General features: G+C 45.5%; 1 protein-coding gene across 20 annotated transcripts in view; it reads right to left on the bottom strand.

The window, feature by feature from the left end:
- LOC106578665 (protein scribble homolog) overlaps nt 1-17063 on the bottom strand; it is a 131522-nt gene that overhangs the window by 15416 nt on the left and 99043 nt on the right. For 6 of the 20 annotated variants that reach the window (XM_014157721.2, XM_014157716.2, XM_014157725.2 and 3 more), the window contains 19 exons: nt 16782-16958; nt 16511-16627; nt 16211-16399; nt 15985-16104; nt 15535-15591; nt 15155-15211; nt 14841-14921; nt 10315-10743; nt 8540-8611; nt 8299-8352; nt 6486-6554; nt 6127-6258; nt 5356-5475; nt 4864-4920; nt 4421-4594; nt 3770-3932; nt 3379-3574; nt 3114-3206; nt 2707-2889 (listed from right to left, as the gene is read on the bottom strand). In XM_014157721.2, coding sequence (XP_014013196.2) covers nt 2707-2889; nt 3114-3206; nt 3379-3574; nt 3770-3932; nt 4421-4594; nt 4864-4920; nt 5356-5475; nt 6127-6258; nt 6486-6554; nt 8299-8352; nt 8540-8611; nt 10315-10743; nt 14841-14921; nt 15155-15211; nt 15535-15591; nt 15985-16104; nt 16211-16399; nt 16511-16627; nt 16782-16958 — 2540 coding nt within the window. The remainder of the gene's footprint in view (nt 1-2706; nt 2890-3113; nt 3207-3378; nt 3575-3769; nt 3933-4420; nt 4595-4863; nt 4921-5355; nt 5476-6126; nt 6259-6485; nt 6555-8298; nt 8353-8539; nt 8612-10314; nt 10744-14840; nt 14922-15154; nt 15212-15534; nt 15592-15984; nt 16105-16210; nt 16400-16510; nt 16628-16781; nt 16959-17063) is intronic. The other 14 variants (XM_014157726.2, XM_014157731.2, XM_014157724.2 and 11 more) reach the window with 13 other exon arrangements.

Raw genomic sequence — 17063 nt, 5'->3', positions numbered from 1 at the left:
CCCTCCCAGACCCACCCATGGCTGCACCCCTGCCCAGTCATGTGAAATCCATAGATTAGGGCCTAATGAATTTATTCCAATTGACTGATTTCCTTATATGAACTGTAACTCAGTAAAATCTTTTAAATTGTTGCGTTCATATTGTTGTTCAGTATATTGTAATGAAACAGCAGGGAGCAGGTCTCGAACCCTCGACCTTTTAGCCCGAAGTCAAGCACGCTATCGACTGTGCCGCTAAAGCATGCTCCGCGCTTATAAACCCAGGTCGTTACAATATATTTAATCTCCACTGTTCTCTTGAAAATGAACGTATTTTCTCAGCCAGTGAAATATACATTTTGATGGATATATAGAAATACACGTCAATAGAAAAACAGGTGAAAAGAAATGCAGCTACTTTGCTGTTATTCTAGCTGCACGGTTTAATTAACGTGGCTGTGTTAGCCGTAGATAGCTAGCAAGCAAGGGATAAGAATGTTGCCAGGCAGCATGGCAACGGAACATTTAGAAATAACGACTGGGTCTTACATATCCTTACATTTAGAACAAACAGACTTCACGACTGTCACGTTTTTGGCAACCTAACCAATAGAATGAACGGACATTCTTTTCTCTGCCAATCGAAATCTGGAATCCGCATCATTTTTATGGATATATACAAAGAAATGTCAATAGAAGAACAGGTCAAACGACATGAAATGCAGCTAGTTTTGCTGTTTTACCAGCTTCCGTTTGAAGTGATTGTGTTAGCTGTGTAGTTGGCTAGCTCCTCTGAACAGTGTCCTGACGAGAGAGCACATTTTCTATGCCAGGCGAAATCCAAAACAGCTTAAACATATGCACATGCAGCTACTTTGTGGTTATTCTAGCTGCACTGACCTGACTATTTGACCTGACTATTTAGCCGTCGTTGGCTAGCAAGCAATGGATAAGAGGGTTGCCTGCCAGCATGGCAGCCGAACACTTAGAACTAACGACTGGGTCGTGTCCACACATATATAACAAAAAGACTGGGTCGCGTCTCTGGCAACCTAACTGACAGAATGAACGGCCAGCCGGCTTGGCAAGCAAAATATAGGACTAGGTCTATATTTTCGTTGAGTGATGAAACGGGCAGGGAGCAGGCCTCGAACCCTCGACCTTCTAGTCCGAAGTCCAGCGCGCTATCGACTGTGGCAATGTCGATATCCGCGCTTATGAACCCAGGGTCGTTAAAATATGTAATGTCCCTCAGTCGAACAGTGAATTTATAACACAGATTCGACCACAAAGACCAGGGAGGTTTTCCAATACCTCGCAAAGGGAACCTATTGGTAGATGGGTAATTCTGAGTATAATAATTTCTGAGTATAGTGAGGTTATTAATTACACTTTGGATGGTGTATCAATACACTCAATCACTACAAATTAACAGGTATCCTTCCTAACTCAGTTGCCAGATAGGAAGGAAACCCGCAGGGATTTCACCATGAGGCCAATGATGACTTTAAAACAGTTAGCGTTTGATACCTGTGATAGGCGTATGGATCAACTGAGGATGGATCAACAACACTGTAGTTACTCCACAATAATAACCTCAATGAGTGAAAAGAAGGAAGCCTGTACAGAATAAAACTATTCTAAAACATGCATCCTGTTCGCAACAAGGCACTAAAGTAAAACTTAAAAAAATATGGCAAAGAAATTAACTTTATGTCCTGAATATGTTTGAGGCAAGTCGAACATAACACATTACTGAGTACCACTCTCCATATTTTCAAGCATGGTGGTGGCTGCATTATGTTATGGGTATGCTTGTCATCAGCAAGGACTCAGAAACGTAATAGAGCTAAGCACAGGCAAAATCCTAGAGGAAAACCTGGCTTTACAACAGACAATGGGAGACAAATTCACACTTCAGCAGGACAATAACCTAAATACAAGGCCAAATATACAGAGGAGTTGCTTACCAAGACGACATTGAATGTTCCTGAGTGGTATAGTTACAGTTTTGACTTAAATCTGCTTGAAAATCTATGGCAAGACTTGAAAATGGCTGTCTAGCAATGATCAACAACCAACTTGACAGAGCTTGAAGAATAAAAAATATATAATATGCAATAATATTGTACAATCCAGGTGTGCAAAGCTCTTTGAGGCTTACCCAGAAAGACTCACAGCTGTAACCACTACCAAAGGTGATTCTAACATGTATTGACTCAGGGGTGTGAATACTTATGTAAATAAGATATTTCCGTATTTCCTTTTTAATACATTTGCTAAAATATCTAAAAACATGTTTTCACTTTGTCATTATGGGGTATTGTCTGTAGATGGGTTCAGTTGGTAGAGCATGGCGCTTGCAATGCCAGGGTTGTGGGTTCGATTCACACGGGGGACCAGTACGAAAATGTATGCACTCCTAACTAAAAATTAAAAAAATGTTTTATTTTTTTTAACTACCCAAGCTCCTTTAAGAGGAATTTCTGATAATCAGTCACTATAACGCGAGGAAAAGATAAGAAACACGACATCTGACAAAATCAAAAATAGTAGAAACACAGAAAAATAGATTGGGAAGGCAAAGAGGAATCTTGTCCCTGATGTTCTCTACCTAGCTCAGTATTTAGAGCATATTGATCCATGTCCCTTTATTTTGTTCACACATATATAAATATACTTTTGTGATTATGTGTGTGATGTGATTGTGTGTGTGTAAGTGTGTACCTTGCTGCCCTCCACATGGCTCTCTTCTCGGCTTCCAGAGCCCGTTTCTCGGAGGGGGAGAGGTCCTTGTCTCCAGCTGGGGCCAGCTCTGGACTCTGCATCCTCAGCCGCTCCTGTTGCCTCCGTTCTGCCTTGGCCGTCCGGATGGGAGCCCCCGATTCTCCAGGGTACACTAGGATCAGACTGGGTGGAGAGGGAGGAACACGACATGTCAAAACACACTGCTAACACTCCACATAACACCTCACACACACTGCAGGAGACTCGGGAGTCACACACACAGAGAAGAGGTGCTGAGTCACTACACACACAAGTTTGGGAGATGCGTCACCACGGCAAAGACTATAATAATCAACACATACATGAATTTGTGATTTAAAATCTAGGACATGTTTGGTTGTCTTTACCCAGTCATGGAGTGGGGCCTCTGCTGCTCCAGCCTGAAGCTCTCCTCTAAGGAATTCCTCTGGTAGTCTCCATTACCATCCACTGACGAGGGCCTTTGGGCACAAACATAAATGAGGGAACATTAATTAGCTGAATTTAAAATAAGAAACCTCACACAATATAATCTTCCATTACTCAAAACATAGGCATCTGATAATGATGAGCAATCAATCAAATCTTAATTTAAAGTACATTTCCTAATAAATTCAAGAGAAAAGGCTGTACCCTGAGCTGCCACAGTAGCTAGGGGGTGTGGTGCTGTAGCTGGGGGGCATGGCTACAGGCTCCACCTTGTACTCCACCCCGTCCAGCAGCACTTTGCCCGTGGCCTTCAACACTCCCATCTGCTTCACCAGGTCATCCTCCTCCTCGTCATCTTCATCCATCAGGTACTCCCGAGCCCGCTGCTCGAATCTCCTCTCTGGGATTGTAGAAACATAGTTCCATTAGGATTCGATTCATCAGAGCTTACGCTGCGTTCATAACAAGTGGGAAACTCTGAAAATACTACTTGTAAACTGGGAGTGTGTTGGGAAAGTTACCAGAAATGTGCAACCCTAGAAGGGGTTGATGGGTATTATTTGGGCTTGAAATAAAGGAGCTGGCTGGCACAAACCTTCCTCCTCCCTCATCTTCTTCAGGTCGTCTGCTCCAACCAGGGACACACGGCCTTTGGGCTTGGTGTCGGGTGTCTGCTGCTTCATGTCGATTTCAAAGTACTTCTGTCTGTCCCTGAAGGAGCGCTGCTCCAGGTTGTCTCTGCCCCCAGGTGATGGAGTCTGTGGGGGAGGGGACCATGGAGGTAGGGTGGTTAGGAAGGTGGAAGAGCAACAGGGCCATGGGGACGGAGGTTGTTTTCAACCTGCCCAATGAAATGTTCAATGGACAAAAGCCAGATCTCACAACAAAGTCCATAAAAATATGATTTTTTTTAATAAACTGAAATACTCTGATTTGACCATTTCAATTGAGAATCATCACAGAGTTCTGAAAGTTTTACAGTATATCCAGCACAGTATTCATTGATTGTTAAGCAGGTGGGAAAAACATAAATTAGGCAGTCGAATCACAACCCAACACCACTAGCTACGATTGATTATGAGGGTGATTTATTGACAGGATCCCACCTCTGACACCAAATGTAGCACTGCCGCCCCTTCTCACTATAAGTAACAGTGATATAGACACTGCCATCACCAGCAAAGCAAAGGAAACCAGTCTGATCTGAGCCCGATTGGGGGCATCCATGGTGGAGCAGAGGGGGTACCTTTACAACCATGTCCATGGAGGCTCTGGAGAGGCGTGGCACTGCTGCCAGACTCATATAGTCCCGACAGTCAGAGGAGAGGGAGGGTCGGGGAGAGACGGGGGCTGCCTGACCCATACCCATTCCCCCGTCCCCCTCTACCTCATCCTCAAACACCTCGTTGTTCAGCTCAGGCTGAAAGAACCACATGTACAGAAGTCATCTCGTCACCGAAGTGTCAGCCAAATGGGACATGACCAACAGCCAATTTGTCACTTTAAGCAGGTTTTATCGGCACTTTTTCAATGTCTTCTAATTAACATTAACATTAATTAATTAACATTAACATTAACCTGCGTTGCCATTCAAACTCATTTGATATCACACAGACAACAAAAAACACACTTATGACCATTAATGCTGTGCCTATAACTTGTATTGTAACTGGTGGTACAAATGCTAACCTCTGGAGAAGGGGAAGGCTGATTGGGGTGGACATTGTTCCTCTGGCCAAACAGATCCTGTTGATAGACACAAAAGAGAACGAGTGAGTGGGAAACAGGAGGCAGCCATTGGAACGGACAAAAAGAAAGACAGTGGAGAGACACAAACACAGAGATAGAATCTATTTCTATGGACACAAAGCAGGCAAGGTGATGAGAATGGTTGAGATGGGACTTCTCAGCACAGACACAGATGGCTGATGATCAATGATTGCTTTCAGAATGGAAATTGTGAACAGCACGCACCACCAGTACAAAAACAAAGATTACACACAACTGCATTCCAACACAGTACGGACCACGGTTACAGGCCCAGACGGGGGGGAACAGGCTTCAGGGTGGGGGGCCTGCGTCAGTCGTGAAGGGGGGGCTGGAGCGACTAAACAGTGACGACGACCATCACAGCATGCTTGCTGGGGCCCACGGGGTGCCTGGGTGGGGCGACCTGCCTACCTGCGGGGGAGTTTCCAGCACGGCCAGCGAGTGAGGCACGGCGGCGAATGCCTTGTATGCCTGCTTGGGGTTCAGGGGGAACTCATCGATCGTGTCGGGGGAGGGGGCACGAGACTGCAGCTGGGGGGGTCCATGAAGTGGGAGGAGCCAAAGGGAAGAGAGGAACAAGGAGAGGGGCAGACTGAGAAAAAACTGAAAAGCTGAAGACGGCGTGATAACAAGGTGGAGAAACGATGATGTGAAGGGGGATGAGGGGATGTGCAAGAGACAGACAGTAGGGGTGGGCAAATGAGGCTGTGCCTGCCTTGTTGAAGCTATGGCACTCAGATAATGTGTGTGCAACTCGGCGGCGGATTCATTATATACAGGAACATGGGAGATTGTTGAGATTGCTGAGATTCAACCCATAGCTGCTTTATAGCAGTTGGATGATGAAGTAGGGTTAGCCCAATCACCAGATGGAATGAAACATTTCAGAACTCCCCTGTGAGCCATTGGTTGGCTCTGGCTACAGTAGTTGCGACTTAGATAAATCTTGCTGAGAATGCAAGTCCACTTTTACGGCGCTTGTCTTAAACAGTGCTTTTACAGCGAGTCCCTGTGCGTGAATGAATGCACAGACAGGGACCCAGCACAAACTCCTTGGTAAGTAGCTTCGACAAATAGTAGGAAATAGTTGCGATGAGCATTAATGACACAGCTGTGAGACGGCACCCAGGATGGGGGGGGGGGGGTCTCACCCTCACCCTACGTGGTGGTGAGGGGTCTTACAAAGGTCTGAGAGTTGATGGGGGCGGGGCCATGCTGGAAGGGATTGGGACTGCTGTGCCCATCCGGAGTGGCTGGCGAGGTGATCGGCCGCCCGCCACCACGGGAGAGGGGCTGGATGGCACCTGGCCTTGTCTGGAAGGGAAAACCACAACAAAAGACGTTAGCCTGCATTGAAATCTATGACGTTATGTCCAAAATTGCACCCTATTCCCTTTTTCTAGGGACTTAGGGTGCAATTTGGGATGGAATAACAGTCTCAGCACGGAGAATGGACTATGAATGTTTACTGTCAATGATGGACAATGAGAGCACAGATCTTGCCCCCATTCATTCTCTATGACTGGATTTAAGGTCAATACCTCATAGGGACTCAGTGGTGAGATATTCTCCTTGGCAGGCAGTGCCGTAGGGGTGAAATGAATGCTTGCCTGAAAAAAGAAATACAGAATAATGCATGGAGTTGACATGACGGCTTACATGACAAGCCACACACCCCGATGCTAATATTTCAACATAGGTGTAGGGTGAAGTTACCCCTAGACGCTGTTCCTAGAGTAAAACTTCAACATACAGACATGCTCTCTACAGGCGCAAACATGGTTCTCACACAAACATGCACACAAAATGAAAATCGTTTCGCAATTACTACCCTGACTTGAGCGACCCTGACGATGCAAAATGAACACTAGCTCTGAAATCTGGAACACATATGCTCTGAAGCTGAATAACGTGCAGTAGCTCAGAACTAGGGCTGTGACCGTCATGGATTTTTGGATGACGGTAATTGGCCAGCCAAATAACCGCTGTCGCAGTAATAACCGTTCTCACTGCATGTGCTGCCATAGAAATAGAATGAATAGAACGGGCATCCCCATTCAAGTCAATAATGGCATAATTGTATTTTATACTTATGTTACCAGGCAAGTTGAATGAGAACACATTCTCATTTATATCACAACCTGGGGAATAGTTACAGGGGAGATGAATGAGCCAATTGGAAGCTGGGGATGATTAGGTGGCCATGATGGTATAAGGGCCAGATTGGGAATTTAGCCAGGACACCAGGGTTAACACCCCTACTCTTACGATAACTGTCATGGGATCGTTGGTGACCACAGAGAGTCAGGAAACCCGTTTAACGTCCCATCCGAAAGACGGTACCCTACACAGGGCAGTGTCCCCAATCAGTGCCCTGGGGCATTGGGATATTTTTTAAACCAAAGGAAAGAGTGCCTCCTATTGGCTCTTTAACACCATTTCCAGCAGCATCTGGTCTCCCATCCAGGGCCCCAGCAGGACCAACCCTACTTAGCTTCAAAGGCAAGCCAGCAGTGGGATGCAGGGTGGTATGCTGCCAGCAATTGGAAACAGCCTCAGAAATCGGCAATTAACTGCACCTCAGATTGCAGCCCAAATAAATGCTTCACAGAGTTCAAGTAACAGACCCATCTCAACATCAACTGTTCAGAGGAGACTGCGTGAATCAGGCCTTCATGGTCGAATTGCTGCAAAGAAACCACTACTAAAGGACACCAATAAGAAGAGACTTGCTTGGGCCAAGAAACACGAGCAATGGACATTAGACCGGTGGAAATCTGTCCTTTAGTTAATGAGTGCACATTTAAGATACATATTTTTTTTTTTTTACAGTTATGACGGTTATTTTATTTTCATGACGGTCTTCATCCATAACCGTCGGTTACACAGTAATTGTGCCAGCCCTACTCAGAACACATTCCAATACTTGGTAAACACATGTCAACATCATTCTCAATGCAAAGCTCAGGGTTCATTACATATTCCAACAAAGCTAGAATTAAAAGTACAAATGATAAGTAGGGTCCTCAACAATCTCCAAAGCCAGAGTGTGCATCCCAAATGGCACCCTATTCCCCATGGGCCCTGGTTAAAGGTAGTGCACAATGAAGGGGGACTAGGGTGCCATTTGGGATGCACCTAGAATCTACTACCGCATGAAGTAGAGAAAGCATCAGTAATGAGGGGCCATGGCAAGCTCAGCAGTTGCATGTGTTTAAAAAAGTTACACTTGTAGTATAGCTCCGCTGTAGTACAACTCATTATAAACAGCTGACAATAGCAAAGGGCCAGACTCTACCGATTGTCGTCTATGGAAGCTGAGCAGACAAAGCCAGGCCAGAGCAGACCACTTACGAAGCGGGTCTCCCTGCCTGCACACAGGGACCTGGTGGAGGAATGAGCACTGGGCTAGGGAGGGATGTGAGGGAGGGAAGGAGGAAGAGGATGAACCAGCAGGTATGCTACATTTACCCTCTCTGAAGTGGATTATGTAAAAAGAGAACAGAAATAGGTGCTGTGAAAGCAGAGGTGTCAATGAGGAGACTTTAAAGGAGGATGTGAAAGGAGGGCTGTTGTTGGGGTGGGGTGGACATACCGGTTGTGTGCTCGGTGAGTAGGGGGCGTCTCTAATGGGACTGTCTGTCCTGGGGTGCTCAGTGGAGGGCGCCTGAGAATACACAGACAGAGAGAGCTTTAGCAGCTGTCCCAACTTCCCCCAACTCTACTCTCTGTGGAGTAAGCAGGTTATTATTATTGGTAAGGTTTCAAAATTCCAGATTTCCTGCTTATTCTGGAAATCTTCAGACTAAGATTTCTGGGAAACAGTGGGACTTTTGGGAAAGTTAACAGATTGTTGCTACCCTACTGGTGCAGCAAATAACAGTACACATGTAAAAGTAATTTTTGGACATGAATGCCAAAACATTCAGAAATTAAAGGTGCACAAAGTTGACCCATTTTGCATACCCCACCATACCATGTCTTCATCACTGGAAAATATAAACTGCTGCGATTGATACCGTTTAAAAGCTTACAAACAGGGTTGTTAAACTATTTCATAATTTCTGGAAAACAATGTTGCCCTTTAACATCGTACGTCAATTATCTAAATGTGTAAACTTCTTTTTTTAATATTCAAATTATTTAACATAATCTAAGGTTTTTTGTTGTGCCTGCCATCGGTTGAGACACAGCATGCTCTTGAATACAGGGTGGGTGTCATGTTTTGGCTGATAAGTGGGACTACATTTTAAATTTCAACTGTCAAATGGTACCACAAAGATGGTTGGCGGTCCACATGTCAGAGAATGCGGAACTTGAATGGGAATATCTGTTGAAATCATAGAAACAGAACAGACATGACCATTTAAGTAGACATTCGACGATGGGTGGACATCTTTGTGGTAGTAATTTGAAGTTACAATGTCAATACAATAAACAGTTCAATGGTGTACCAGCTAAATAGCAGTGGTATGAAGGGATAGGTCCAATCTATTCATTCCATTTCTATGATTGAAACGACACCCACCCTGTATTCAAGAACATGTTGTCTCAACTGATGGAGGGACCAACAACAAAAACCTTAGATTATGGAAAATAGGGTCTAAACTACAACATATGAGAATACAAAAAAATAACAGTTGACACGTTTGTAGATAATTGACGTTAACTAATAAAATAGTTTGACAACAGTTTGTAAGCTTTTAAATTATATCAACCTCAACCGTTTATCTTCTCCAGTGAGGAAGACATGGATCTCATGGTATTGTGTGGTATGCAAAATGGGTTCAATTTGAGCACATTTATTTTCTGAATGTTTTGGCATTCTTGTTCAAAAAGTCCCATTCTGATCACTTCTTCCATAGGAAAATATGTATGGACAGTTTTGTTTAAATCAAAAGGGATGCTGTCAAAAAAGTGATTGAATTCAAATGGATTTACCCCGGACTCATTCATAGCAAGAGATTTCTCCATCTCAATTCCAGCAGTCACATGCTCATGGTTATTTCTTTTCAAAGGGTTAGTGAAGGAGACATCCATCAAAATAGGTGACTTCACACATCTTGGTCATTCAAGTCATCCTGGCTGGCAGTGTTTGTGATTGGCAATGATTATGTCATACAAGCACACAAGTGTGTACCCTTTGCTACAGGGAGGAACTCAATGAAAATAAGGCAGATCAGGTTATAACCCTAACAGTTGTTACAATGGAAAAATCAAACACATAACATACATTCTCCCTTATAAAATCTTGGCTGAAACATTTTCTATTGGTGCACAGAAAAAAAAGGAACTGCTAATCCTACACCAGGCCACAGTGCCACACACCATGCTGGCTCAAACCCACACGCAGGCAGGCAGGCTGCTTGCCTTGCTGAATAACCAGGGCTGCAGTTTGCCCGCGCTCCCGTAGCCCACGGGAGGCCCTGATAGGATGCGCTCAGAGGGGAGGCACCCCTTGCCCTTGCGATTGGCCACTAGGAAGGGGTTCTCGGTGAAGTTGATTGGCTGGGAGTCCACCAGAACCACCTCCTCGTCTTCACCGGTAGGCAGGGCTTCTTGTCTAGCTGCTTCTTGATTGGAGGCGGTTATCAAGGGACTGGGAGAGTGCTGGGACATGTAGAGGGGCCCTGCCTCTGTGTTCATAATGGGGCAGGACTGAGGTAAAGCATGGGGGTCCACATGGAAGAGGGAGGTGGGGGGCTGCCCCAGGTCAAAACCCAGGGGCTCTAAGGTGAAAGAACATTGGGCCTGCATGGGGGCCTCCATGGGGGCAGTTGCACTGACAGAAGGAGATAACTGAGAGAGCGAGAGAGAGAAAAAAATGGGGAGAGAGAAAACTGAGGAACAAAAAACAGAATAGTAGGTGAAGTCCAGATATGTCCAGAAAGGGGGAAACTCTGAAATAACTACTTAGAAATTGGGAGCAACGAGTTGTGTGCATTCATGTGCTTTGAACTTGTTGAGAACGGCGAATGGCTAATGGCTAACAAGTTGTGTCAACCATAAACTAAAAGTAAAGCAATCATGCTACTTAGCAATTTATTGTATTCAAAAACTATAAAGTGTTTTTTATAAATAATGTTTTGTTGTTGCATCTATAATGCAGCACAAGCTACATAAAAAGAGATGGAGAGAGATCGCTACATGTTAAGAAATGGGAGACATACTGGAGGACAAGAGGATGGAGACAGATAAATACATAAGAGAGAAATAGGGAGCCGTGTGGAGAAGAGCTAAAATAGACACACAGACCCACAACACACACTGTCTGGCCAGATCAGAGCATATCACACATAAAACCCAAAGTACTGTCACCACCAGTTGCAAAACTTTCCCAAAATCTCCAGGTATTCCAGAAATTCCGGTTGGAGGATTCCCCGATTTCCTGCTTGTTCCCTCCTCCTGATTCAGAATTTCTGGAAAACCAAGGAATTTTGGGAAAGTTATCGAAATGTTTCAACCCTACACACATCTCAAATGCCTACCGTCCAGTTCGTACGCAAAACTTCTCTAACGTTGAAGGGATTTGAGTGTATAATGGAGGAGCAGAGCACACGTTCCTTTAATCTGTGAAGGAGGAGCTCGGCAGATCAATAAGTTGCAGGTGTAGTTACACGTGGTCTGCCGCTGCGAGGACGATCAGCTGTCCGTCCTGTAGCGCTGTCTTAGGCGTCTCACAGTACAGACATTGCAATTTATTGCCCTGGCCACATCTGCAGTCCTCATGCCTCCTTGCAGCATGCCTAAGGCACGTTTACGCAGATGAGCAGGGACCCTGGGCATCTTTCTTTTGGTGTTTTTTAGAGTCAGTAGAAAGGCCTCTTTAGTGTCCTAAGTTTTCATAACTGTGACCTTAATTGCCTACCGTCTGTAAGCTGTTAGTGTCTTAACGACCGTTCCACAGGTGCATGTTCATTAATTGTTTATGGTTCATTGAACAAGCATGGGAAACAGTGTTTAAACCCTTTACAGTGAAGATCTGTGAAGTTATTTGGACATTTACGAATTACCTTTGAAAGACAGATTCCTGAAAAAGGGACGTTTCTTTTTTTTGCTGAGTTTAGATTATGGTAATTCATCTTAACAGAACATGCAACTCCTGTAATGAAGTAGCTAATTAAACCTAATTTTCAAACATTTTCCAAAATGCAATTCGCGAGCGGTTTTCTTAAATGACAGAGATGAAAATCTGTTAGAAACTTAGAAAGAGGGGGAATCTAAAGATGAAACAACTAGGATGGGCTGCTAATATGACTAGGGTTGTGCCTTTGGCTTCTGGACAACGAAAGAAAGTTGATATGAAAAACAATAGAACAGGAGAGAGATGCTGGTTTCAATAGCATATGAGGAAGTCTTTATAAAATAATTGCCTCCACATTTCTATGGTGGGATTTTGCCTAGGCTACTTTGAAGCAAGGTCATTTTTATTTATTTTATTTGACCTTTAAGAACAAATTCTTATTTTCAATGACGGCCTAGGAACAGTGGGTTAACTGCCTTGTTCAGCGGCAGAACGACAGATTTTTACCTTGTCAGCTCGGGGATTTGATCTTGCAACCTTTCGGTTACTAGTCCAACGCTCTAACCACTAGGCTACCTGCCGCCCAAGGCATGCCTCATAATATATGAAGTAAAATGATCAGGTTTCAAACAATTAAGTAATTGTTTTCAAAATGCATACTGCCTCCAGCTCACATTGTAAAGTGGTGGGTGATGTGCTGATAGGCAACGATAGGCAGGCTATAAACTTACCAGTTGAGAAATAATAAATAAAGAGTAGCTCTGTTTTTAACATGTAATTGTGGTTACATTTGTTGCGCAATGACTGGGCATCAGCACATTACTCTCCAGCAGCAACGAGCTGAGAAGCTGCAGCAGCAACTCTAGCGTTGTCTGACAAGTGATATTCCCCTCAAAATAGGCGTGTGCGATAAATAACGAAAATACACACGCCCCAATTTCATAGCAAATTGTTTTGGCTGATAAGCATGACTGTCAAATGTATTTCCATCAACTGATATTTCCATCCGTGAATATACAGCATTATTTTGAAGTCAATTTGGCTGGCAACAATTTTATTTATCGGCTTTTCATTATTTATTTTTTAAGCCGTCAATTCCTGGCTAACGGAAATCCTGGTGGGGTGGTATGTGAACCAGTACCCTTTTGGCACAGGCTCAGAAGACTAGAGGACAGCTGGGCTAGGGCTGGAGGCCTGAGGGAGGAGGGGAGGTGCAAGAAAGACTATCAACATCCCAACAAGGTGAGACTAACTTTACCCAGACGGCCTGGGTGAAGGGTGGAGCCAAGTGTGGTTCATCACAACACACCCCTGCTTACCGCTCACTTCTCATGCCAAGAAGCATGTTTCTTCATATGACTAGCTACATACCTTAGATACTATGATACATACCATAACCAAACTTCAGCTGTCAGAATATCGCAGATAAACATTATGATACAAAAAAAAAAACTATAGGCAGGGATGTACATCCAACATCTTTCGACGGGAAAAATCTCAGGGAGTCATGACAAGAACCACTGGTAATCTTTCTGGGTACACAGGTCATGGAACCCAGGGGTCCTCAATCTAACTAATGCATAGCCATAATGCAAGAACAGCTGCAGGCAATATATAGGTTAAGCGCTCCCAGAAAAGCCCCATGGCCTAGTACTAGAGTTTATAAGTCTAACCACTGTTGCATTAAGATCAAATAAATAGCTAAGAGAACACAAATAGCTCAAAATACAATAAAGTCCCCTACTACAAACTAAGCTAGGGAAAAAACTACAATACTGACACAAATTGTAGCCTCTCCTATACATGCATCTATGTAAGACCCTAAAACGGTGACAGGTATGAGAGCGGCCTAATGTCTTTATGTCAGCTCATAAATCCTTGGTAATTTACATCTTTAGCAAAAATGGCTGCTGTTCACACATGTAGCTAGACTATAGAATTGACACAATGACGGTAGAATACATTAATGAAGGAAGGAAACATGCAAGAAAGACAGAAGGGCCGAGCCCAGCCCAGCCCAGTTGCCCCCGTCTGGCGCTGTCCCTATACTCACTGTAGGCTGTTGGGACCAGGGGTGCAGTAGCTCCAAACTCTTCCAGGGACACTGACTGACTGATAGAGCCCACACATTGGAACACTCCCCCTCCCTCTCGCCTGCACCCCTCCCACTCCCCTCCTGAGTTTAAAATAACGGCCAGCTGTCCCCCTTACCCCCCTCCTCCAATCAGTCCAGCGACGTCGGTGCTTTTTACTGAAACAGGTAGCAACCATTTTGGCTGCATCATTTCTCTTCTATTTCCCTCCATCCAGCATTCCAGCTAATGATGTGAAAGACAGCCTTTAGTTTTTCTTTGTGTACTCACCCTTCGATGAATCTCAATTTGTTCTTTAAGCGATGTCTTCAAGCCAAGGTAGACGATCCATTAACATGGCGTGCATGATGATACAAATGGATCTTGTTTTGGAATGTAGCATCTCATCATATCACAGAAGTGAATGGAATGGTTCCATTCCATTGTAGAGGCAATCTATTCTTTGGGCCCAAGGTGTTGGTGAGGAAGGCAGGAGTCAGGGTTGTGGGGGGGGGGTCACATTCTCCCCCTGGCCTCCAGAGGCACCTGCTTGGCCTCCGCTCACAGAGGGTTTCCCGGGAGATCAACAGGGTGGATTCCACAGGGAGGTCTATTCTGGGCCCAAAGGGACCATTTCCAAGATAGTCAGCAGACAATTCCAGGCATTTCACAGCCTTAGTCAGGGTTCACAGGTCTTATAAGAGGTCTACTATAAGAGTTACCTCACATCATTTCACCATAATCATCAATGGGGGTTGTGTTGCCTTTCAAGTAAACTAATTCCTTTATTTCTTACTTACCCTGTTGACCTTCTGCAGAGCGGTGGTGGGCAGTGCGGCCAGCGTCCGGTAGTCCAGTTTCAGAGGCCCAGTGCCCAGGTTCTGAAGGAAAGGGGAAGAGGGTGGAGTGTCAGACATAGTGGGGAAAAACTACTTCCCTCTCAAACTACTCTCATGTGTCACTCTGTAAAGAAGCAACTTCATCATTACATAAATATGCATTGAAGCGCAACAGGTTGCAGAACATTTCAGAGGTTATAGTAAAATCCTCTGGACTGGAGCTGTCCACCTCTCTGACAGGGAGGACTCTGAGGCCCAGGGGGTATCGGTCTCACCTCGGTCTCCTCTTCTAGCAGGCGAGTATCCTCCTCACGCTCCAAGCGCATGCGCTCCTTCACAGAGACGGGGGAGGGGAGGAAAGAAGGGAGGACACCCAGCCACACAGATAATGAAAAATAGGGGATGAAATGAATGCAGGTGAAATGGGATAAAAGACAAACAAGATGGCGGAATGAAGTGGAGGTGGGTTGAAGGAGATTGATTGGTGTATGGACGACCCAGACATTATGAGGGAAGGGTGGGGGCAAGCAGAGAAAGGGTAGAAGAAAAGAGATAGAAAGGATAGAACCCACACACATTAGAAAAGTGCTCTGTTTATTTGCCACAGTAGCAGAAAAAGCATGCGAGGTAGGATTGGCTACGTAGTCTCACTCACCACCTTCTCCATCTCTTCTCTCTCCCACTGGGACGTCTCTCGCACCATCTCCACCTCCTAGGAAATAGACTTTAGGTCAAATGTTTCATATTAAAAGTCATCTACTCCGTTTTTCCCCTGTGTTTAGTATGTGTGTGTGAGTCTGTGTGTGTGTGTGTGTGTGTGTGTGTGTGTGTGTGTGTGTGTGTGTGAGAGAGTGAGTGAGTGAGTGAGTGAGTGTGTAGTTGAAACATATGCTTTTTTAATGTTTTTTTTCACTTTGCACATACAGCTTGTGTTATTCTTTCGAGCATGGATTAAATGAAGTGTATTTTTGCATCTCGGCCTCGTTGGGTTGAGCGCGAGTACCAACGTAATTCTACAGACAGGTTTTCCTCCCACACACCGGACACCATCCACTGAAGCCTGAGCGCAGACCCTCACACTGGCTTTGTGTCATAATATCCTCACCTTCTGTAGGATGTCCATCTCCTCGGGACTCAGGTCTCGGTCTATAGAGGAGATGCTCTCCATGCTGTTCTTACGCACGATGCCTGCTGCAAACGGGTTGGCAATGATGCCCGGTGACGCCTGAGATTAAACAAAAGCGCACAATTAACACGGCATCCGTTTTGGATCTGACTCTGTATCTAAGGGTGATTTCAACCCGGAATGGATGTTAATCAGTTCCCCTCACCTCTATAGCGGCAGCGTTGCCAGGGTCGAAGCCGTCACACACCAGCACGACCAGGGTGTCTCCCACGGCGCGGAGCACGCGTACAGCCTCCGTGTGGGTCATGCCCAGCAGGCTGTGGTTACTCACCTCCAAGATCCGCATGCCCACAAGCAGACGGCCATCCCTGGCCGCCGCACCGCTGGAGCTCACCTACAGGGGGTGATGCAGGGATGGGGAGTTAAGAGGAGTCAATATATCAAAGGTCGTCAATCATTGACCGTATTCCAAGGGGGATAGAATGACAAGGTGGGTTCCAGGTACCTTGGATATGAAAATGCCCTCATCGGTGGCGTCGAAGGGGTTGCCAGCGTGGCCCTTGGCACCGCCGCGGATGCTGATGCCCAGCTTTTCTCCAGGCTGCTTCTGGATCACTATCTCCTGTATTGGGACACAAAGATCAGGAGATGGGACTGGTTGGGGTGTGTGTGTGTGTGTGTGTGTGTGTGTGTGTGTGTGTGTGTGTGCGTGCATGTATGTAGGTCTACTGTGTAGGCCTATTTCCGTGTACACATGTGTGTTCAAGAGACGTCACCTCCATCCCGGGAGGCGAGGGGTCCCTGCGCACCAGCATGCGGATCTCCTGCTTGTTGGAGAGCAGGGCTCTAACAGCCTCCTGGTGGGTGGCGTGGCGCAGGTCGATGGTGTTCACCTCCAGTATCCTGTCCCCCACCCGCAGCCCACTCTGACACGCCAAGCCATGGGGGATCACCTAGCACAGGCAAGCGAGGGTGAAATACACAAACCCGGGAAAATGAGAGAGAGGGAGTGAGTGCGACCGAGAGAGACAAAGCGCGACAGAGAGATGAAGCCTTTT

Source organism: Salmo salar, chromosome ssa19 (assembly GCF_905237065.1).
Source record: "Salmo salar chromosome ssa19, Ssal_v3.1, whole genome shotgun sequence".
Classification (NCBI taxonomy): Eukaryota; Metazoa; Chordata; class Actinopteri; order Salmoniformes; family Salmonidae; genus Salmo; species Salmo salar.
The sequence above is the reverse complement of the archived record's forward strand: the minus strand, read 5'-3'. Positions and strand labels throughout refer to the sequence as shown.